This window comes from Pelobates fuscus, chromosome 4, assembly GCF_036172605.1.
Source record: "Pelobates fuscus isolate aPelFus1 chromosome 4, aPelFus1.pri, whole genome shotgun sequence".
Classification (NCBI taxonomy): domain Eukaryota; kingdom Metazoa; phylum Chordata; class Amphibia; order Anura; family Pelobatidae; genus Pelobates; species Pelobates fuscus.
Window position 1 is genome coordinate 307,213,060 of NC_086320.1, and position 25,134 is coordinate 307,238,193.

The 25,134-nt window shown below is 38.9% G+C and overlaps 1 protein-coding gene across 2 annotated transcripts in view; it reads right to left on the bottom strand.

Annotated features, from left to right (window-relative positions):
* ZNRF2 (zinc and ring finger 2) overlaps nt 1-25,134 on the bottom strand; it is a 136,380-nt gene that overhangs the window by 42,358 nt on the left and 68,888 nt on the right. For both annotated transcript variants that reach the window (XR_010090776.1, XM_063452282.1), the window contains exon 2: nt 7,779-7,874. Coding sequence is in view for 1 of the 2 variants with exons in the window: in XM_063452282.1 (XP_063308352.1) it covers nt 7,779-7,874 (96 nt within the window). In the remaining variant the exon portion in view is untranslated. The remainder of the gene's footprint in view (nt 1-7,778; nt 7,875-25,134) is intronic.

Genomic DNA, 25,134 nt, shown 5'->3' on the forward strand with positions numbered 1-25,134 from the left:
AGAAATTGAGATTTGTTAGACCAGGGGATTTCAATCTTCTAATTTCTAGTATCTGTGCCCCTGTGTCTTACTTTTAGCAGACAGTAGTGGATGTAGTGTGGTCTTCTATTCCTGTTGCCCATCTACTTCAAGGTTGATGTGAACTTATAACAGTGCTAGAAGAACATCTCTAAACGCACAGGTTGGTTCTTTTAATTACAATCATCATCTCCCTGTTAGCATGACTCAGTCTGGCCATTCTACTCTGACCGGTCTCATTAATACACAGATTGACACTCACTGAGACAAAGTAGACACCAAACTGTCCTTATAGTGGTAGAAACATGGAAGCATTTCAAAGCATGGCACGCCAGTAAGTTAAAAATTCCCCATTACCAGTAATCTGATATTACTTACAAGCCTCTCTGCTGCTTGGTCCCATCGCTGTACCCAATGACTATTTAAATGGTCATATCAAATAATTTTCTGACGGCTGCATTAGATATCAGTAATACAGAGAGCTTTCTAAAATGCTAAAATCCTACACTTAGTAAATCACAGGCTCTACAGTGAACTATTTTTTCTGTGAGTCATTTATGGGATCCTGAGGCTATCAACATATTTTTCCGAACCATGCCTGCTGTACGTAACAGTATGTATGGCCTCATATTCTGTGCTTTATCTATTATACATCTATTAGAGACAGGCAGCGTCTGATAATCCAGATGTCACGGAGTACATTTCTCAAAATGCTTAGACTACCAGATGCTCTTTAGTCAGTCAGACACTATGATGTGATTTGACAGAATCAGGATGGAACTGAGCCCCCTCTCTGAAGTCCTTTAGTCAATTATTAAACATTCTAAATTGTCGTGCAAGTTTACAGTGAGTATAAAAGACTTGTCCACCCACTGAACATGCAAACAGTCCTCTAAAGCTGCATTTCCCAACCTGTAGTACAGGACATGAAAAAAAATCCGTAATGGTGGAACTACTGCTGGAAGTAGGGAGGAAGTGAGAGCCCGTCTGTATTTGTGTCTTTGTGTGTCTGTATCTGTATGCTAAATGTATGTAGTGTTTGTCTGTGCATCTGTATGTGTATCAGTATTTGTATATGTGTGCCTGTGTATCTGCATGTGTGTCTGTGCATCTGCATTTGTGACAGTGTATCTGTGTGCCTGTGTATCTGCATGTGTGTCTGTGTGTTTGTCTGTATATATATCTGTGTTGGTGTTTGTTTTTATAAGTCTATGTATTTGGTATGTATGTCATAGTATCTGTATGTCTGTGTTTGGACATCTGTGTGCCATTCTGTGTATCTGTATATGTGTCAGTGTTTGCATCTGTGTATCTGCATGTGTGGTGGTGTTCATATCTGTGTGTCTGTGTATCTGTATGCTACATGTATGTAATGTTTGTATCGTTATGTGTGTCAGTTTGTGTATCTGTATGTCTATGTATCTGTATGTATGTGTCAGTGTTTGTTTCTATGTGCCTGTGTATCTGCAAGTGTGTCTGTGTGTGTCTGCATGTTTGTCAGTGTGTGCATCTGTGCATCTATATCTGTGTCAGTGTTTGTTTCTATTTATCTTTGTATCTGTATGTATGTCATTGTTTGTATCTGTGTATAAAAGATGGGCCAAAAGGTTCTTATCTGCTGTCACATTCTATGTTTCTATGTATCTGTATGTGTGTCAGTGTGTGTGTGTGTGTGTGTGTGTATTGGTATGTATGTGTACCTATGTGTGTGTGTGTGTGTGTGTGTGTCATTGTATCTGTGTGTCTGTACATTTGCGTGTCATTCTTTGTATCTGTGTGTCTGTGTATCTGCATTTTTGGTGGTGTTTGTATATGTGTATCTGCACTGTATATACTAACATACCTGGGGCAGAGGAGAAGCAAGTGGAGCCTGGGTCACAAGAGGAGCAGGGGAGCCTGGGTCACAAGAGGAGCAGGGGGAGCCTGGGTCATAGGAAGAGCAGGGGGAGCCTGGGTCATAGGAAGAGCAGGGGAGACTGGGTCATAGGAAGAGCAGGGGAGACTGGGTCATAGGAAGAGCAGGGGGAACCTGGGTCATAGGAGGAGTAGGGGAGCCTAGGGCAGAGGAGCCTAGAGCGGAGTGAAATAGGAGATGGGGCATAGTAAAAAGTATAAATGTAAAATAAACAACTACATATAATTACAAACATTTTGCTAATATGAGGGGTATAATTTGTGGGCTGTCAGGAGGTACACTAGTGAATAAAGCTTGGGAACCACTGCTCTAAAGCAACTTACACTAGTTTTAACAATGGACAAGTGACCAAGACTGTAACCCAGTACTTGAGAGACTGGTCTTTTATGAAATGGGTTTTCTTATGCCTTCTGTATCTTGTTTTACACTGGGGTTCCTCATCCATATGTAAATAATTTAAAATCCACCAGAGAGAGAGAGCCCTACTATGTGTTGAGCTCTTTTTTGGAATGGGTGGTGAGTGTAGCAGCAGACATTTGTTCTATGTTTATAACGTTGGAGATGATTTTTCATTTTTCTTGGCCCACTACTCTGCCAAACCTTACCTAACACCACGGACATTACCTGTATATGCCGACAGCTCAGGGTTATCGTGCCTTAAATTTTTGTCCAATTTTACAAAAGTTTGCAACCCCAAAAATTTGCAACACACGCCATCATGGTAGATACAACTAACTACTTCTCAACTTGGTCTTTTGTCTGTGATAGACTGCGTATTAGCAAGGGGGAATTCAATAGATTTCAAGGCTACATCCAAGTATATTTTCTGTTGTAATTCTCTACCATTTATCTGATAGCATCAGCTGTATACTTAATTGTTATACAGTTAATTGCATGTTATTTATTACAAATTCCATTTCAATCCCAGTATGGACTGTGAGTCAGTGTTAATTTTGGTGGCAATTTAGGTTTAGTCATAGTCTTTTGACTAAAAAGCCATTTTAGTTTTAGCTGTATTTTAGTCATCTGATTTGTTTTGGTTTTAGTCGACTAAATCTACAGTAGATTTTAGTTTACACAAGTAAAATCTAATGGATTTAGTTAAAGCTCTCTTTTACCCCTCCCCCAGCCCCTCCGTGTCTCTTTGTGTCCTCCCATCCCCTCTAGGTGTCTCTCTCTGTCTCTTTTACCCCTCCCCCAGCCCCTCCGTGTCTCTTTGCGTCCTCCCATCCCCTCTAGGTGTCTCTCTCTGTCTCTTTTGCCCCTTCCACAGCCCCTCTGTGCAGTGTTAATTTTGACAGAAAATTTCTATTTAGTTTTAGTCACAGTCTTTTGACTAAAATGCCATTTTAGTTTTAGTCATCTGAATTGTTTTAGTTTTAGTCGACCAAATCTCAAAGATTTTAGTCAACTATAATTTGACTAAAATGGTTAGTCAACAAAATGAACACTGCTGTGGGTTATTCACATGTGTATTGGACATCAACGAGAGCAGTGGTAAGACTATATGGGTGCAGGCACAGTATAACCAGCCTGCCTTTGCATTTGTTGGAAGGGAGGTTTAGGAAGGAGCTAAGAGCTTCCACCTGATAATTAAATGTCTGCATTGACATGTACTCATTTTGTTTACCATATAATTCAGGCATATGTTAAAGTATTTGAGATTTGGATTACTGAATGAATGATGACTCTTGGAGATTATGCAGGTCATATGTCCCCCCCCCCTCTCCCCCCTGGTAAAAGGTAAGAAGAAAGGAGGGAGAGACATTAACATAGATTTTTACATCTCACCCACCCACACAAAGCATAGACCTTATGGACCCTTCACACACAAACACACACTACATCCCTTACACACTGCCCCCGTCACACACACACACTGCCCCCCGTCACGCACACTGCCCCTTCTCACACTGCACCCTTCACCCACACACCTCTCACCCACATACAGCACACATAAACACACACACACAGCACCATTCACACACTCAGCACCTCACAGACACACATATAAAAAAGGAGAATAGAAAAAAAAGGAGAAAAATAGATAAATGTAAGTACATTTAAAAAAAAAAGAAGAAAATACTAATTTCTAAAAAAAATAAAAAAAATTTAAATTGCACCTGCGCTATAAAATTAGTCACTGCGCCCCTGGTGGGCGGTAAGGACATTTTACCATCAACAAACATACAAAAGTGGGCGGTAGTTATTAAAAGGTTGGCTACCCCTGGTCTAACATCTAATGAAGGATTCTTTGACGTTCATGGTCTGCTGATATTTTACATTCCTTGTGTGGATCAGACAGGAGTCATGTAACATGCAAAATGGAATTTTATGTAAAATCGCTACTGTAATTGTGTTAGGTACCAGCTACAAATAGGGGACCAGCGTCTCTCATTCAGCTGGTTTCCAGTTTGAGAGTGACATGTTTTCAGACTAATGTCAATAAATAATCACAATAACAGGACAAAAGCAAGGGGAGATGGGGGGAGTGGGGGGAGGAGGGTTAATTATGATTTTTTTTCATGTGATTGAAGAAATTCCCAAGCTACTTTTTGTAAATCCCCTAGTAAAAATAAAATCAAATTATTTTAGTAAAATAGGGACTTTATGAAAAATTCCACACGTCTCTGGCTATACCATATTTTTGAGATTGGCTGTAATAAATCTATAATGCTTTTAGTGTTGAATCAATTTGTTATATAAATGACATTTACCATGTATGTTACATTTACACACATATATATCTGCACTAAGCTTGCTTTCCTATCTGATTATAGTCAGATTCATTCAGTAATCCTTTTACTACAGATGGAGCCAGGATGTAATGGTAGGAAGTGTTCTAAAGGTGAAATAATCAGTACAGTGTACTATTTGTTTCCATGGAGATAGCTCCACTGTACCATATTTGTTCCACAAAATACTAGCATTTTAGTAACCTGAGCAGGGAGATAACTTTAGTCTGCAGAAACGACTCCCCACATTACATTATCCCTGTTATAAATAGAATACAAATGTAGTTTTAATTATTTATCATATCATCTTCCGATTAACCCCTTATTGACCAGACCAGTTTTTAATTTTCTTACCGTTTGGGACCAGGGCTGTTTTTACATTTCTACAGTGTTTGTGTTTAGCTGTAATTTTCCTCTTACTCATTTAATGTACCCACACATATTATATACAGTTTTTCTCGCCATTAGATGGTCTTTCTAAAGATACCATTATTTTCATCATATCATATAATTTACTATAAACTAAAATGAAAAAATATGATGTAATTTTTTTTTTTTTTAAAACACACCTTTTCTAACTTTGACTCCCAAAATCTGTTACGCATCTACAACCGCCAAAAAACATCTGTGCTAAATAGTTTCTAAATTTTGTCCTGAGTTTAGAAATACCCAATGTTAACATGTACTTAGTTTTTTTTGGCAAGTTATAGGGCAATAAGTACAAGCAGCACTTTGCTATTTCCAAACCATTGTTTTTTCAACATTAACGCAGGTTACATTGTAACCCTGATATCTGTCAGGAATCACTGAATAACCCTTCACATGTATATATTTTTTTAAAAGAAGACAACCTAAAGTTGGGGTATTTTGACTCTTTTGACACACATAGCAATTTAAGGATACATGTACGGAGAACTTTAAGGGTTACTGCCAAAGAACACCCCAATATCTGTTCAGCAACATCTCCTGAGTGCAGTGATACTTCACATGTACAGGTGTGTCGGGTTCTCTGGGGGCTAGAAGACCTTATTTGGAGGGTGCGCATTCCAGTTTTCCAACTAGGAATTTTCACAGCTGGTCATCCTGCACCCATGTCCTATTTGGGACATTTATGAAGCCGGCCAATGTAATTTACCCCTATCAAACCATATATTTTTGAATAGTAGACACCCTAGGGTATTTCAAATGGTGCTATTTTAACACTTTCCGTGCACTAATTCTACCACCAGTCTCTGTCAAACTTTTGGGTAGTCATTTTTTTGTGTTATTTTTCTCTCGCACTGCTAATTTCCAAAATGCAGTGGATACCTCTACAGACTTGGTACAACCCCGAAAGATGTTGGTTTTATGTTGAGTTTATAAAGAGACTTTGTGAAGATTGGAGGCCCCCATTTTCTGCGCTTTCCTTCAATAAACAATGTATACTTCAATAAACAATGTATTACCTAAAAGGAAAGCGCCGAAAAGGGGGGCCTCCAATCTTCACAAAGTCTCTTTATAAACTCAACATAAAACCAACATATTTCGGGTTGTACCAGGTCTGTAGAGGTTTCCATTGCATTTTGGAAATTAGCCCTGCTACAAAAGCCATTTATTGTAAGCACTCGGTGGCCAGGGAAACCAGTATTATGATTGATCACTACTTTCGGACAAGGTTTCCAACTAAATGAACAGTGAGTCTGTCCCAGTGGGCTCACACAGAAAATAGCAAAGGGACCCAATTTTGTGACCATTAAAAGAAAAAGTAAATTACAGACACTGGCATGATTGAACCTTTGAAAGCAGCTTACCCGCAGTCCTGGAATGACCCACTTTTGGTGTCCTGAGCCAGACCTTAGCAACCAAAGGTATAAACAGTAACACATGATTGGGTTTTAGTAAAATTATATCCACTGGGTTCAGTTAACGTCTTCATATAAATTAGCATTTACATGGCTATTTTTTCGCATCAATTTTTCCCCACAAACCTTTATCCCCAGCACAAAGTACAAAACATAAAACAGAAGCAGCATGCAAACAAGCAGCATAGCATAAAAAATATTGTTTGCACCATAAGCTATAGAAACACTATAGTGTTAGGAATGCAAGTGCAATAGACCTTCTCATAGGAAAGCATTGAATCAAAGAGTGAGGACGCTCAGCATCGTTTCACAGAGGTAAACTCTGTGTTATTGCAGGAAGCGTCTCTAGTGGCTGTCTTAATTATGCAATATATATCCATTGCAGTTTGCACACAAAAAACAAAAAAAATCAACAACCAACTGGACTTACTACATGTCAGTCTGCAAGTCTGCAATGTTTGACAAAAAGGAAGCAATATTCTATTTAAAGGCTGGGGTCTCTCCAGAATCTGGTTTAGAAAACGAGGAGCCTGCACTCGTAGGAGTGTCTCATCCACTATGTTTGCTAGATCTTGCAGGAGCCTCCTGTGTGTGAGTAAAGTTCAATTTACAAAGCAGGAAAACCTTCTAAAGTAAGTTAACATCTGATTTTTTCCAATGCTGTCTGTAAAGTCACAAGCAGGGGATGTGTGGCTAGGGCTGCATAATCAGAAACACAAGTGATTTAACTCCTTAATGGCAAATAATTGAGCAGTGAGAATGCAGGGGAATGATATGTATACCAAAACAGCTTCATTAAGCTAAAAGGTATTTTGATGATTATAGTGTCTATTTAATATTACTAACAAGCCACCTTAACTTTGATTAATATGTAGCTTACATGTTGTACTATTTTACCCATCTTATTTCTAATTGTCATCTCATTTAAGGCCCTCGTTACGTGTTCGGTAAAGAGACACTCCAGGCACCAAAATAGCTTAATCTAAATTAAGTTGTTATGGTGCCAGGAGGCCCTCTGAGGTACTTTTACTTCAAGGTGTTAAACCGTTCTCGAATGGATTGACTCCAAAGGTTCCTCCAGCAGCGATGTCAACCCCCCCCCCCCCCCCCCTCCCCAGGCAGCATCCGGGTTCCGAATTTTCAGATTCAGGAACCGTGGAGTGCCGCCGGGTATAGGCACCACTGATTGGCTGAGAGTGGTTAGCTGACCCTTTTAGCCAATCTGACTTCCCATTCACAAAACTGGATTGGAAGAGGCGAGTTTCTTACCATTATATGTGATTCTTGGCTTTGTCAAGCACATGACGAGATGTAAATCCATTTCATCTGTAGGAATAAACTTCGAGCACACCGGGCACTTAAATCCTAAAAAACAAACAACAACAAAACAGACATTAACATAACAAATCTGTATCTAAATGTCAGTATAAGTCACAGTGAAGGAATAAAGAAGAGATACGAAGAATTGTAAGAAAGGTTAGTTTTCAAAAATATAAAAGCTGCTTGCAAAATGGTGGCATTTCAGCCGAGAACATTTTAGAGCTGGACACGGCATGACATATGAATAAAAATATCAAAATAGATTTCTCACACATTGCATTATGTATTATCAGTACATCTGCATTGATGTAGTATATCCAGAAAGAAATAGGCAAACACAATGCCAACATTTAATCCCAGGCGTCCAAAAGCAGAAAAACTATTTTGCTCACATCATGTAACATATGGGAATTTAAACATGTATAACCTAGCTGTTTTAAAGGCGTTATAACTGTATCCTTGAATTCAAAGATGCCAGAATTAAAGGGCAACTGACATATCATAATTTTCCCATTCTCATAGACACTTTTGTTTAGCACTTCAGTGCCCAGGGCGACACCATCTCCTGTCAATGTTGCAAGCATGCAAATGCACGCTTTGCATTTTTAGAGAAATACCATATACACTGTATCATTGCATGCGGAACAAGAGCTCAAGAGAATACAGAGAGCAGAGGACAATTGAAATAGCTTGTCCTCTGGTGGGTCCCTGCTCAGTTCTCAAGCTAGTTTTAGTTTATCTGTAATTTGGATCTGGGCCCCCCTTATGGGTGGGATCAGTCTGATATTAATATAATTGAGGTTCTCTCTGTAATGGCACAAGATAAAACTAGCTTGTGAACGGAGCTGGGATCAACCGAAGGGCACGTTATTGGGGATAGTGTCTGTTCTCTGTATTCCCACATTGTTTTGGTTTGTTACTCTGCCAGGTAAAATGAAAACAAAAAAATTAAATGAAAAAATAAATTATAGTATAACTCTTAGCTATGGTTTATTTAAAAGGGCATATATATTATTATGTTATTATTCATATAACGCCAACAAATTCCGCAGCGCTTTACAGTGGGTGGACGAACAAACATGTAGTTGTAACCAAACAAGTTGGATGCACAGGAACAGAGGGGTTGATGGCCCTGCTCAATGAGCTTACATGCTAGAGGGAGTGGGGTAAAGTGACACAAAAGGTAAGGATAGTATCAGACTAATGACAGTTGCAAGAGAGGAATCAGTCAGGAGCTCTTAACAGTTTAATGGATACACTTTTATGAAGAAGTGGGTTTTTAATGATTTTTTGAAGGAGTGGAGACTTGGTGAGCATCTAACGGAGGAGGGAAGTGAGTTCCACAGGAACGGTGCAGCCCTCGAGAAGTCTTGAAGGCGAGCATCAGAGATGGGAGTACGGGCAGAAGATAGACGTAAGTCTTTAGCAGAGCGCACGGGCCTTGACAGGACATACTTGTGTATAAGAGAGGATAGATAGGTGGGAGCAGCATTATGTAGCGATTTGAAAGCAAGAACCATAATTTTTAATTGAGCCCTATATCTTACAAAAAGCCAATGTAGGGACTGACAGAATGGTAAGGCGTGGGCGGCGTGGGCGGACAGGAAGATGATATTCTAAGCACCATCACTATCACAGTGTTCTGTAGTGGTTAAGGTTTTGGAGTCCTTTGCTTCTGTCTCATGGAAGCTAGTCAAACCTTTTTGAATGGTTTATCATTTACCTGTAGGGATCCAGCTTTAGATCCAGATACAGCAAAAGCTGAAGTTTCACTTTCACATCAGTAATATTGATTTCACCCATGTTTGCAAAGAATTAATTTGCTCAGAGCTACACCCGGATTCTCCCAGCAAATTAATTCTGTCCAAAGATAGTAATAGAGTAATAGATATCACTCAATGGCCATTGGAGCAACTAAATGACCTCCATTTGTCTAAATATACATAGGGATTAAGGAGAAAGCGCAAGTAACATTTTCTTTTCTTTGGTTTTTACTATATATTGGGGCTGATGTGTGTTGTAGTCCTTGCTGCTTAAGCGCAGGACTTCTCTTTTTGTATTTGTAATAGATATCACTATTCGTGAATTAGAGATTGATGATAAAAGGGGGTCGGGCTACAGGTGCCAAGAGTGTCCAGGTAAGTGTCAAACAGCGACAGTGATCAAGGACCAGTTGATAACTGATATGCTCTGCTCTGGTAAGGAAATTTGTATATATATTTTTTATTTTAATGGTCCTTTATTCTGCTTGTACACACACACACACATTTTGCAAAAGAAACTCTGAAATAATTATTTTTTTCAATGAGCCATAACAACATTATCTAATTCAGAAAATAGCTTGAGGTTCTCCATTTTATCGGCTGACCGGCAAAAGGAAATTAGATAAAATCTTATGTAGCACTTCATGGGCAGATGAAATTATGTTTATTGCTCATACAGTGTTTGTTTACTGGCTAAATACAAAATGAGAAAGAAAGAAAAACATAAATGCAAATAATCACAACTACCCTTAGATAAAACATATCTAACTAGATTGAAAGGGAAACTGTCCCTTCTCAGTATTTTTATCATCATATTTACTTATCCCCTGTGTTCATCAAAGATGATTTTGTGAGGTCTAAATATAGAATCAAATGTAGAAATCAACAACATTCTATCCTGGTCCTGGGTTCCTCCATCTTGATTCCCTGACAGTTATTAAGATCTGCCTTTTTTGCCATAGAACACAATAAGGTAGGGAAACAAACACTGTCTCAGTTTGCCCTCCTCTAATTATTGTATGCCCAGACTGTGCCTACATTGTGAAGTGCACATTGTGATGTGAGCTACTAAATCTTTAAATCTACTTTTTCAAAATGGAGCATCAAATAAGGAAAAGAAAAAAAAAACGTTAACATATATTGAAGGTAACTTTAAGTATTATTTCAGTTTGTGTAATCTCACATGCGCTTTGACGCCATAAAACCAAACATAAAATCATAATTCTATAACATATCTATAAAATCACTGTGGGGACACATGACCGTTTATATCTGTAGAGCTAGAATTGTGAATGTATTATGTAACATAATTTTTGTTGTAAGTAGTTTTTTTCAGACATGTTTGCAATTGCAAAACCTGAGAGCAACTTCAGAAAATGGAAAACACGATAAGGCGGTATTTATTTTTAAGCCATCTACTGGTCCAAAGATATTCAACAAACCAGAGAACATAAAACCCAATGAGCGAGTTATAAAATGCAGCGCTAATAAAAAATGCAAAACATACAAACAAAAAGAAATAAAGGAAATAAATAATGACAATGAAATCAAGAAGAGTTTTGTTCCTTTAATTAATCCAACGCAGCTTGGAGTCAAGGCGCTATAGCGAATAATCTCCTTTGAGAGATTCTTGGCAGGCAGCGCCACTGATGCGGCAGGCTGTAAATCTCAGTTGGTTTATGTTACAAATAAGCCATCAGTGATAACATCCTCGAACTATCAATGATACTTAGAAACCTTTCTTTATATTTACCCAATTTGTGAACAAGAGGCCAGGTTAGCTGTCATTGTTGAAGGCCAAACAACTATTTTCAGAATGAAAGGGCATTATTTATTTATTTTTGAGTGCAAGCAGAGACTCGGGGTCAAACTCCGCATGATAACAAGCATTATGTTAGTGATACAATGTGCAGCAGGCAGAGAGGAGCTCTAACTGTAAACCTATTAAAACCCTTACCATGCCAGAAGCGATAAGTGTCTATTACATTAACAATTCTAGCTCTACAGATATAAACGGTCATGTGAAAGCAAAGCTGCCAAATGATACATTTCCAGTTTTTAAAGTGGCAACGCTTCTTCCCCGAATGTTTAATACTAGCAGGGATATTTGTTAAAGTTAGACTTCAAGGTGAATTTCAAATCTAAGGTCAAAATTAGTCAAACTAGACAAATCATCTAAATCGGCTATTCTTTCAATTCGGCTACTCTGGACTGAAATTTGAAATTCACTTTCTTACATTTTTAGAGGCAAGATAACCCTACAGAATTCAAACGTGTCTGTCGGGACTTAGAATAAAATTAAAGGGACACTATAGTCATGAGAACTACTACAGCTTATTGTATGTGTTCTGGTAAGTATAGTGAGTCCCTGCAGGTGTTTTGCAGTAAACACTGTCTTTTCAGAGAATAGGTAGTGTTTACATTACAGCCTAGTGATAACTCTACTAGCCACTGCTCGGATGGCTACAAGAGGTGCTTCCTGAGGCAGTGCTGCACCCTGTGCAGCACTGCTATTCGGTGTCTCCACCCTCTGCATGCAGACACTGAACTTTTCTCATATAGGTGCAATGATTCCATGCATCTCTATGAGGAGATGCTGATTGGTCAGGGCTTGTGCTGGCTCTGCCCCTGACCTTTCCTCCTTGACATACACTGTCAATTCAATGGTTTCCTATGGGAAAGCATTGTGATTGCATTGATTAAGACTTCTGATGATGTCAGCCAACCAGGCAGATCAGGGGCAAAGCCAGCAGCAGACTAAAATAAAAGTAAGATTTTACTATATTTAGGGGGGTAAAGGGTGGCTAGATGGTGGTTTTAACACTATAGGGTCAGGAATACATGTTTGTGTTCCTGACCCTTTGGTGTTCCTTTAACGTGGCGAACATACAGAAAGGAGAAAGAAAACTATATTTTACTTTCTCTAATTTAAGATTTCACAGTACCTGCAGCAGTAGTAACAGATGGGTAGTTGTCCTTTCTTTTATAGGACAGGTAGCACTGAAAGGCCAAGCGAGGGGTTATTGCCAGCTTGCCAGACTGACCATGCAGGATGTAGCTTTGAGACCTAACACCCCTAGTTTAGAAATAGGACTCCCGATTGGACCACTTATGGTCCTTATTGCATCTGGCATCACAGTTTTTACACAGATAAACAAGGTAGCTAATAGCATACCAAACTGAACGGTACATTTTTATCCCTCACCATGCAGAATGCAGCCATCCAAAAAAAAAAGAAATAACTGTATTGCACTAGCCGAGGCTATGCCTGAATATAAACACGGAGAATAAACCAATTTTGGGGATACCGATCCTTTGAACTTGTTTAGCACAAACATTTCCAAGAGTATAAATCAGAACAGAAGCTGTGACTAACAGACACTAATGGTTTCTCATATTCAATTCACTTGTGCACAAAGAGTTAGATCAAATTACAGAGATTCTGTTAGACTGGTCATAATAAGCAGGGTACCCACCTATAGGTAACTACTAGCAATTATGCTCACCTAGCTACGATGCATTGTACTCAACACAAACCACATAACACCCAAGCTCTATTCCCGTGCATAAACTCCCAGAAGATTGCAATGATATCAAGAGTATTAGTTTCCAGTGGTTTTACAGACAGAAGTTTCTAGTCTCTGAGTGCAGTGCTTTGGCTCACTGGTGGCAGCAATAAGTCAGAATAGAAGGCTTTTCTAAAATAAGGTTAAAAAAATGCAGGCGCAGAGTCGGTGGTTATCCATGTAAGAGGTCATTGAATATTTTAGCAAGATTAAGTAGTTAGATAGGCTGAAAAGAGACGTATCCATCAAGTTCGGCCTTCCTCGCATTTGTTTTTTGCTGTTGACCCAAAGAAGGCAAAATAAACCCAGTTTGAAGCACTTAAAATTTGGGAACAAATTGAATATTCTGTTTTTGCAAGTATGCATCTAGTTGCTGTTTAAACATCTGTACAGACTCTGATAAAACCACTTCTTCAGGCAGAGAATTCTACATTCTTATTGTTCTTATGATAAAAACACATTTTCTTTGCCTTAGACTAAATCTTCTTTCCTCCAGTCTACACGCATGACTTCGTGAAGTCTGGTTTGTGAATAGGGTTCCACAAAACGGTATATATTGGCCCCGGATATATTTGTATAATGTTATCATATCCTCTCTACAGTGCCATTTTTCTAAACTAAAGAGCTTTAAATTTGTTAACCTTTCTTCATAGCTAAAATGTTCCATTCCTTTTATTAATTTTGTAGCCTGCCTAGATTAGATTTATATGTAGACAGATCACATCAGTGTATCATTTAACGCATAGTGCAATCTACCCATATGAAAATCTGCCTAAAAGTTATTCCATTAACAAAGTACCTGTGTGTGCATATCGGCAAAACATGGATCACACGTAGAATAAATCCAAAGTTGAAGCTTTACAAGTGGCAGCTGTCAATGTTTTTCAAGGACTGAAATATTGACAGCTGTCTAATGTTCACGGGCAATTAGATTTTGGAAATATCTTGAAAGTGCTCAATATATGTGATAAATAGATTTATGTTTTTTTATCCTACATTTTTATATAAAAAATATAAAATCTCTGTAGGTTTCCTATAGCCTGGAAGTAAAATAAAGCCAATTTAGAGATTTTGTGACACTGCGATCGAAGTACACAGAAGGAAATACCCATTCCATTAGGCTTTTACACAATGGATTTAACATTTGGCTGCCCAGCAGGTCGCTCTTGTCTGCAATAGCAGCACCTGGAGGTGATGTTCTTTATAGATTACAGGAATGTTTATATGTAAAAAACACATTTTTATGTTTTCTGCTTCTAATAAAATGCTTCCTGGTTCAGCTTTAGGAGGAGTTTTTTTTTTTTGGAAATTTTATTGTGATCCTTTGAATCTGTTGGTGAACTCAGATTGCCTCTTGCATGCATGGCAAACTTTAACCTTACTCTGGCTAATAGGTAACAGATTGCTGTCTGCTGGACAGATGCTCTGAACTATGGAGCAATAATAGTCAGCATGCCTAAATCAGGAACAGCCAAATGGTGACCCCATGCCCTCTGTAGATCTTCGACTCCCATGAAGCTTGGTCAGCGTTACGTCATCACAGGAATTGCTGTGGTGGTACTATTGAGCGACCATAGTGGTCATCTATTTAGCCACCCCTGACCTAAACACAGTCTGTACCCGCAAAGGGGAGGCAATGGTGGAGTAAACAAAGGAAAGAGAAAATAAACACGAGAGGCCTTCTTCATTAAAATTTAAAATTTCTTTATTCACTAAACAGCACTGAGCACAGTTTAGGCCACAAAGTGTTAAGCAACCATATTGCTTTTTTTTGGTGCACCGTAATAATTAAAATTGAACGCAATAATATTTTAGAAGAACTGGACTGCATAAATTGCAATGTCACCGTCTTCTAGGAAATGATGTCCTGCAGCATCTCGTCAAGAGTTGGCACAGCTCACCAAACAAATCTATAAAAACATAAAAATGCCAAACCATTGATCCCAGGCTGGATGTGGGCGCACAGGCTGCAATACATTTGTGAACCATTCATTCTTCAGTCAGATTTCAATGACATTGCTCATTAAGGAAACTTAGATTGCTGAGGAATACACAAAACATTATACTTTCAATTTCAGTCAACAATCTAATGCCATCTTAACCATGTACATCTCTTGCAGTAATATGAATACGTAACCTTAGTTCCTACTTACAAAACTGGGAATGTGTATATATGTCTGTCTCTTGTACTATGATACATATTCAGGTAAACAAGCAAAATTTAGGCTAAACAGCGGCTTTGAAAACATTTACCTATAAATTCACAGCTTTGCTAAATCTTGTGATTTGTTTTCACTGCATTACAACCCATTGTTTAGTAATCAAATCCAAAGATATTCAACTTAAGAAGAATGGCAGGGTGCTCCTAAAGTATTGAGAATTAGTTGAAATTTAGTTTATAAGCACCTGCAAGGTCAATGTTGAGTATCAATGGCCTGAGGCACGAAAAGCTTTGTAAAGACTTTGGGTACAATAAGTATTTCAGTAGTGTATTACAGCAATTGTTAAAAAAAAAAAAATCATTGTACAGCAATCTCACTATATAATGTGCTGTTACACACAACAGACTATAAAAAATATACTCGAGATTAGATTTCTTTGAACTCATTCAGCTCAAACATCACCGAGAGTTTTAAATCAAAACATTAATGATACCAGGAAACGTGCAAAACTGAGCTCATGACTGGGAATATAATAAAAAAAAACACAACAATTCTCCAGAGATCAGTATTTAGTACAGCCATAGGAACCTACTCTGTGCAGACTACAATTTCCCTCATCCTCACAGAAGTCATAGCATATGCCAGCACTCTACATGCATGGAAAATCAGAACAGAAAATGTAAACACTGGCTACAAGTATTCCAAACAACAACACGTATACTACATGACATGGATATCCCTCATACAGTTGTAATCAAAATTTTTCTACCCCCTGTTTAAAATCAGGTTTATTGTCAAAATGTATAGACTTTCAGCTGTTTGCAATGAACAAATCAAACAAAAGCAATTGAAATAGCTCAACACAACAAATGCTTTAAGTGGTTTCCCCAAATTTAACTGAAAAGGCAACTTACAATGACTCTTAAGCACACCTGATGCAACTAATCAAGGGCTTTATTAATTGCACCAGGTGTGCTTGAGCTGGGACACTTGAAATGCCTGAACTGGCTAAGGGTTTGGTGAGTGTCACATTTAACTGCATGTTAGAAATATGGCTAAAGAAGTCAAAAGAATTGCCAACCAAGTTGAGAGATCAGCGCCCTTCACAAATAAGGATCAGGATACAAAAATCAAAGCACTGAAGTTGAAGGAACAGTTGTTACACTACCTAGACGGGGCAGAAAAAGGAAGCAATCAATGGCTGCAACCAGATTTCTGAGAAGAAAGTAGAAAGGCAGTCTTAAATCATATAAAAGGGCAGGGCCATGCAAACAGAGGTAGTAAGATCTAGGAGTTAAACAAGGTCTCTGATGAAGTGCCTAAGGGCATAAAACGTTCTCCCTTCGATCCAGTGCTCCTCCTGTTTGTTCCAACTGCATTATGTTTTTTAAGAAATAATTGTTGTTGTTTTTTTTAACTTACTATCCATTTGGATTGAGGCACTTACGTAGAGTGCAATCTGGCTTCTGAATTTCCAGTTAAACAAGTTCTCTTGCCCGAAAAAAACCAAAACAAGCCAAGTGCCAGAGGCCTGGCATTACTGCTCATACCTGAAACCTGGATCTGATTTCTCAGCAAATAGAGGACGTATATTTTACATTTAATCCATGAAATGGATATACTTAATAACTTGGTACTAAACCATGCTTAGAAAGGTTATGCGGTTCCAGCTGCAAGGCAGTTTCAAGGAAATGTCACTGGGTTCATTAGGGCTAATAGGAATGAGCAGTAGCTCAATTAGAAATTAGGGCTCGTACATAACAATCTGTCTAGGAAATGCTGCTGCCTTTCATGATTTGTTATGAAGAATTACAATCATGGTTATGGTGTACGTCATTGTATTTTTATATTTAGTAACTTGGAAGTCAGCACTGGTTTTCCGACAAATGCTCTCCGTACAGAACCAATGACTGCAAACTGGTGACTCATTGCTTCTTGCTGGGAAAATTAGATGCAATAGACGCAGAAAGCAACAAACAAAATAATTAAAATATAGAATATGTGCTACAGAGTAATATTATTATATTATTAATGGAAATATGTAGGTAATAAGTATGGTAGCTATAAATTAGTTTTCGTGGATTTGTACTGGCCCAGTATGAAGACATTACTTAATTGGCATATCATTTAAAACTTGACCATTGGTAATCATTAAAGATTCATCTCACCTGGAACTCACGTCATGGTACACATGCAGAGTACTTACAGTGAAACCAGTTTGGCAATAAAGTCTCACTTCACAATGACCCAATTACCCCTAACCTAACGCTCTGGTGGTGTCTCTTCACTTTCCTTTAGATTTTTGCACCGTTTTAAGGTATGTGTTATGTTGTTTCTAGTATTAATTTGCAATATTTTTGATAGTTTGGCCGAATATAAGATATTTTTAAAAAATTAATAAATATTAATAATAAAAATAATAGTAATCTATTTAGTAAGTGTATCATATACCAAGTACTGTTCTGTATGGATGATGCCAATTCTTGTTTCTGCCCTATTACTGGTCTTACACACTATCTTGTGATTGATTCACCCAATAAACTGCTCTGGGAAATTTTTTTTTTATTTTTTTTTAGCAGACCACAAACAACAAACATTACAGGGCATTAGCTGAATAACGTTATTAATAGTACTCAACGGGGCAGCGAAAAACAAAAGTAGGAAAGACACAGGCCATCTCCCATTACGAACAGTACTCACTCATGTTCGTGCTCCTCTCATGATTATGGTTGGGACCTACTATGAATTTAGTGCAAGGTTTGTAGCTATGGACACCAGTAATCCATTTGTAGTATCATACGTCCCAACATTGGAAATGGAGAAAGAGGGACACTTTAATTTAAGGGGTGTGTGGCCAGGGGTTGGGGTTGTTCTGAGAAATTGTATGTGTATTTCTAATAATAATTTATGCAACTAAAATGTTATGTACAACAACACCATCTTATTTACACAGACTGATTTCTAAATACATTTATTGTAGTTTAAAGACCCAGTACTGGGAGCATTATTGCTGTGAAGCTCTGCTTTACACTCAGTCACATCAACAATATGGAGATACTGAAAAGAAGGAAATCGGAATAGAAATAAGGGACAGAGAGATTTGGGCCCAAAATAGGGACTGTCCCTCCTAAAAAAGGACACTTGAAAGGGTATGCATCACTATTGTCTTCTGAAGCTTCCTTGTTGTAGTTGTTTTAAAAATGCCTCAAAGAAAAACTGATAGAGCCTGGCACAGTATGGAAAGTGATCAAATCAACAAACTGAAACGGTTATCAGTTTCAGCTACCCATTAATACAGATTATGTACTATACTGGCCCTGTGGCTTTGTCAGATTGTTAAAAGCCATTTATAAAAAATAAACACTGTAAGAAAAAAACCAAAAAAAAAAAAACTATGTTTAATAGCAATACTACTAAATATAACAATATCAAAGTATTTTTCCCGGAAAGATATATTAACATTGCCCTAAGAACAAACTTATCTAGAAGACTGGTGCTTTTATGATAATCCAAATATATATAAAAAATTCCCTTAGAGCAGTAGTAGGAAAGACATAATTGGACTTGTTCACAACACGGGAGATCCTGTTTGAATGGAACTCCCAAGTGTTGAGTGAGCGGTAACTACAGGGGAACTTGGTGCACTTTGTATGTTGTTGCATTCATCACAAGAGTCCGACTAACATGGCATCATGTGAATTGTAGTTCATGGCATCTGGAGTGGCAGATGCTGTCTGTAGCTGTGTTAAAGAATCACAAAGCTCAGAGCACATTTGACTAAAGATGCTACACAACCTTACAGAACCTTTATAGAGCAACATCCGTTATCTGCATAAAATTCCTGGAAATATGCTGAGCGGTACACAAGGTAAATGGGATATTTTAATTCTAAACCACATATACAAAGTAAAAAAAAACCCAGTGATATGGAAATGGCTCATGCATACTGTTACGTTATGTTTTTTATTTGCATGTACAATGAAAACATATTTCGCTAAATGTACACCCTGTGAAAATGGATTAATCCACTGCCCAAATACAAAAATAAATAAAATCAATGTTCACTAGATGTACCCCAATGAAAAAAAATGCATAATTAAATGATTGTATGTTTTTCATTTGTGGTATATCTCAAAACAGTATGCAAAACTTGCAGATCTCTTGTCTGGAGCCTTTGCTACCCTTAACAATCTAACCCTGCCCATACTTTCTGTGGCTGTCCAAATCACAGACTTCCCAATGCAGCTAAAAGAGAAGGCTTTGCAAGGCAGGTGCTCGTGGTAATTGCTGCCTCTCGAGTTTAGCTTCACTAAGCTAAACAACCATGAAGTTACAGGCCAGATTGTTGTAAGATTGAAAGTTAGGGTTGGGGTGGGGGGTGTAATAAGGTAAATTTATAAAAATGACAATTTATATTTAAATCTGCACTTTTTATGTTTTTTGTTGTTGTTTTTTTTACAAAGAGAGGACACGCTCTTAACACATAAAGTACTTCAGCAAGTTAAAGTGCTGGGATATGTAGTGCCCATTTAAATATTAATATTTTAAAATGTATTTTGTTAAATAAACTAAAGTGTAGAGATTAAGAACATTTCTGGGTGTCTGAGATTATCCTCAGATGCTCGACTGTAACAACCGAAGGCTATAATCATTTCAACATATCATACTGTTATACAGTTATTGTTAGTTGTTCCTGTAAAAGACAGAGACTCTTTATTCAAATAGAGGTCTGGGATTTCCCCAAATTGTGTGTTCGCCCATGAGCATTAGAGAATTCAGGTCTTAAAGGGATACCACATCTCAAGGAAGTGGTGTGAGTGCAGTGTCCCTGTCATTTTAACCCTGCAATGTAAAACATTGCCACCTTGTAGAAACAGCAATGTTTTAATTGCAGGGTTAAACACACCTCTAATGGCTGTTTCCAGACAGCCACCAGAGGTGCTCCCACTGCAATAGCAGAGTCAGACGCAGTTCTTCATTTATTTATTTATTACTGGCATCTATAAAGCACCAACATATTCTGCAGCGCTGTACAATTGGGAAAGACAACCCAATAAGAACAGACAAATACAACAGGTAGAGGGCCCTGCCCGTGAGCTTACAATCTAAAAGTTAAACAGGGGAGGTGAGACACGAGGTAGCTTCTCTCTGAAAGCATTTCATTCGGGAAGCTCAGCTCTGCCGTGCATGCACATCTCACACCCAATGTTTCTTTATGAGAAGCTTTGGATTGGAAGAAAATGTGTGGATGTCAGCAGCTTACCCACGAAGATTGGGTGTCTGCAGTGGCGGTCTCTCAGCGCTGGAAGCAAGACGATGAAAAAATATTTAACTAACGTTTTTAATATCAAAGCGGGGTGAACAAAGGTCATTTAATCATAATCTGACTGAAATTTGCACAGGTCTGGATAATTAGTGAAGCCCAATGTTCAACATGAAGAGAACATATTGGGCTTCACGGATTATCCAGATATGTGCAAATTTCAGTCAGATTATGATTAAATAAAAAGGCTCCAGTCTGCCATGTCTACATGGACACAAGGCATAAATGTGAAATCCTGTACTTTAAAAACGTGAACTGCGCATAGGTAACTCCAAATGTCAACTCGGTAGTCATTAAGACACAAAGGAACTAAGCAAATGGCTCTTTTGGCAAGAAGTCATTGAACGCTGTGCCAAAAGGCATTTGTCTTCTTTTAGACGCATCTGTTTAAGCAAAAGCTAGATCAGGAAGATAGAATGAATTAATGTTAAAATTAAGAAAGCCATATGGGTATAGTAGGGATTATCAGGATGTGATTCTCTGGAAGTACAATGGATGGATGTACAATATAGCAGAAACACTTAGAAGTCTATCAATCTCAAGCACCTAAAGAGTAGAAGGACTCTTTTCCATAGCCAAGCCCTCACCTATACTTATCTAATTATGGTACATGTGTTCCCGATATGTAACGGATACATATAGTGCACCATTGCAATAAAAATTGTCAAAGCTGCAAAAAGAAAAAAAAAATGAAGTTGTCTCGATACCATGCCCTCTCCCCCAGACCCCACATTTTAACCCTGCAGCTACAAATCTTGCTGTCCTGCAGAACAGAAATGGTTTTATTGCAGGGTTTAAAATGTTTCTTTTGGTTGTTACTCGGACAGCCACTATGGGAAAGCATTGGATTGGCTGAGATTGTCAATCGCGATGCTCTCTGCAAGGAGGTGGAGCTTCCCGACGGAGACCAGTGCTGTGATATAGAAAATCGAGTAAATTACCTTTTTTATTTTCTCTGCAGAGTAGGATCAGGGTCCTAAGTGGCCACCAAGACACTACAGTGTTTATATTAGAGGCTGCAGGGAGCTATAGTTCTCACCTGAACAACCTTATTAAAGGACCACTCTAGTGCCAGGAAAGCATACTCGTTTTCCTGGCACTAGAGTGCCCTGAGGGTGCCCCCACCCTCAGGGACCCCCTCCCGCCCGGCTCTGGAAAGGGGAAAAGGGTTCAAACTTACCTTTTTCCAGCGCTGGGCGGGGAGCTCTCCTCCTCCTCTCCGCCTCCGTTCCTCCCCGTCGGCTGAATGCGCACGCGCGGCAAGAGCTGCGCGCGCATTCAGCCGGTCACATAGGAAAGCATTCATAATGCTTTCCTATGGACGCTTGAGTGCTCTCACTGTGATTTTCACAGTGAGAATCACGCAAGCGCCTCTAGCGGCTGTCAGTGAGACAGCCACTAGAGGAAATAGGGGAAGGCTTAACTAATTGATAAACAAAGCAGTTTCTCTGAAACTGCTATGTTTATAAAAAAAATTAGTTAACCCTAGCTGGACCTGGCACCCAGACCACTTCATTAAGCTGAAGTGGTCTGGGTGCCTAGAGTGGTCCTTTAAGCTGAAGTTGTTCAGGTGACTATAGTGTCCCTTTAAATAAGCTCAATATTATCAATTTAATCTGGGACTTTTTTTAAACTAAGGCAGTCAATACCATCAAGCTAAACGTAAAAACAACTTAAATTGGCACTGGTAACGGCATAGAATATAATTATAGTCAACGTGTAACTATAGATTCACTCTGTGAATTTTAAAGTAGCAGTAGTAAAAATAATCACTTTTGTAAAAAACAATAACAAATTTTTATTTGATTTATTTTTACTTCATCCTTAGATCAATGTTACAATGTAAGAGATCTGTAAAGCAAGGTGCAATAATTTTTGCTTCCATAATTTTACCACAACAGGAGGCTTCATATTTTGCATTGAATTTCTTTACTTAAAACTCCAGCAGTCAATCAAAAAACTTTAACCAATCAGAACAAAACAGTCATAACAGATATAAGGTAGGACAGCCCCTAATTCTCCCTCTTTCTTTTCTGCTCTTGCAGGAACAGGTCAGAGTATATGCTTCTTAGCTTGTCACTCTTGTATAATCTTAATTTGGCTGAATTATCCTCCCCTCTATACAACTAACCGCAAGTGGAGACACACTTGTCACTCCCAACACACTCAGGCACACAAGACCTATCACAAAAGGTGAACTTGCAGCCAATATACAAGTTTTTCTGCTGCACAATGATGTCTATCTATATACAATTACATTCGGTATGGGCAATTACTATATACTGGCACAGGATATATTACAAAGGATTAATCTTCTCTCTATACAACTAATGCTGGTTTAATTGTTGCTTACATTAAACCTTACAGTCAATTTCTGCATATGTGCTGGATGTGCCTGGCGTGCAGAGTGCTTGCCACAGCTGTACACGGGTGAATCCCCTGTTACTGATAAGTGGTAAACGCACATGTCCTACAGATTCTCTCTACGAGCCTGGCCCTACATGAGCAATAGGGGTAAAACCCCGACTGCGGTACCTACCAAACCTCTTTCCTGGTATGAAATACATGACACATACAAAGATTACGATTACCCACGGTACGGTACATCCCCACTGGGGACTTAGGGGTTCCCCCCTTTGGCTATTGGAGTCTCTTAACGCCTCCCAATAATATGCAAGAGTATCATCCTCTTTTATAATAAGCCGCTCAATATGACTGGCAAGGTATCTGAGCCCTCACATCACAGCATACCTAGCGGTGTTTGTATACACCCATATACCAGGTGTTACGAACGCTGGTATAGTAGATACCCTGTTCATCTATTTCCTCCTGAACTGCTGAGCCTGAGTGATTAATGCTTGCAGTTCGGGTGTAGATTCGAACGGTTCCAGACAAATGCAGCATTCAGATAGTGTTCTCCCCAGCAAGTAGACAGTTACCCAAACATCAGCCTAGACTAGACATGTGCAATTTGTTTCGGTCCGAATATGTACTTCCGAATGTCCGAATTGCCGAGGTCCCGAAGTTCCGAAAATACCGAATTTCCAAAGTGTCGAAGTGCCGAAGTTCTGAGGGGCCGAAGTTCCGAAGTGTCAAAGTGACGAAGTTCCGAAGTGTCAAAGTGACGAAGTTCCGAAGCACAGTATTGCATAAGTACTAATATACTTACCCAGTGAAAGGTAGGGGGACAATTTTTATTGGGGGGAGGGGGTGACTAGGGGTTTGGGGACCCCTAGTCACCTGGGGGGAACAACATTTTTTAGGGCCCCCACCCGCCGCTCAGGGGTGGGGGCCAGGGTGGAGGACATTAGGCCCCCCTCATTTTACTTTAGAGCCCCCACCCGCCACTCAGGGGTGGGGGCCGGGGGGGGCACTTTTTTTTTTAAAACAGGGAGCAGTCACAGGCTGCTCACTGTTTAACCCCTTAAGGACACATGACATGTGTGACATGTCATGATTCCCTTTTATTCCAGAAGTTTAGTCCTTAAGGGGTTAATAGACATGCCCCTACTCGCGGTATAGCGAGTAGGGGCAAAATTTACTAATACTAAGTAATTTTTACTTAGTATTAGTAAATTTGGCTGAAAGACCAATTTAGGTCTTTCAGCCTTTTGGTAGATAACTCCCTAATACCGTGGGAATTAGGAAGTTATCTACAAAGCGGCTGCAAGAGAAGTCCCGAGGTGCCGAAGTCCTGAAATTCCGAAGTGCCGAATTTCCGAAGTGTCGAAGTGCTAAAGTGCCGAAGTTCCGAAGTTGCCGAAGTCCCGAATTGCGAAAATCCAGAATTTCGGAATGCCGAACCGAACCGAACATTTTCCCCATGCACATGCCTAGCCTAGACTAGATGAAGGGTACAACAGGAATGAAGTTTAATGGTGCCACACTGGGTTTTATGCAAGTCCCCATAAAACCTTGTGTACATGGACCTTGTGGGGGACAGGGACACAAAGTTTACAACCAATAATAATACAGAAACAAAGTGTGACACTCCCAATACAAACAGATAATTCCCTCCTCTCTGCCTGTGAGAGAATTGAGTCAGATACTGTAATAACTCAATTATGATTCTCAACTTCCTATTTCAGACATCATGCGTTCGGCGGACTGGTCTCGGGAAGAAACCTTTTGGATTTTTTATTTCTGTCTTTCCTCTCACGCTTCTTTTTCTCTAATCAGATAGCGTTAAAAATGCTAAATATGAAGCCTCCGGTTATGTGGTAAAATTGTAGATTATGCTAACGTAGTGAACTAATAATCTTAATTTTAATAATGACAGGAGGCGAGTATTTCCCCCTCCTTTTTTATGTTTCCCTCCTCTTTTATCTATTTTTTGTACTACTCTTACTAATACTAATACTCTTACTTACTCTTGTACTAATCTATGTACACTGCTCAAAAAAATAAAGGGAACACTTAAAGGACCACTATAGTGCCAGGAAAACATACTCGTTTTCCTGGCACTATAGTGCCCTGAGGGTGCCCCCACCC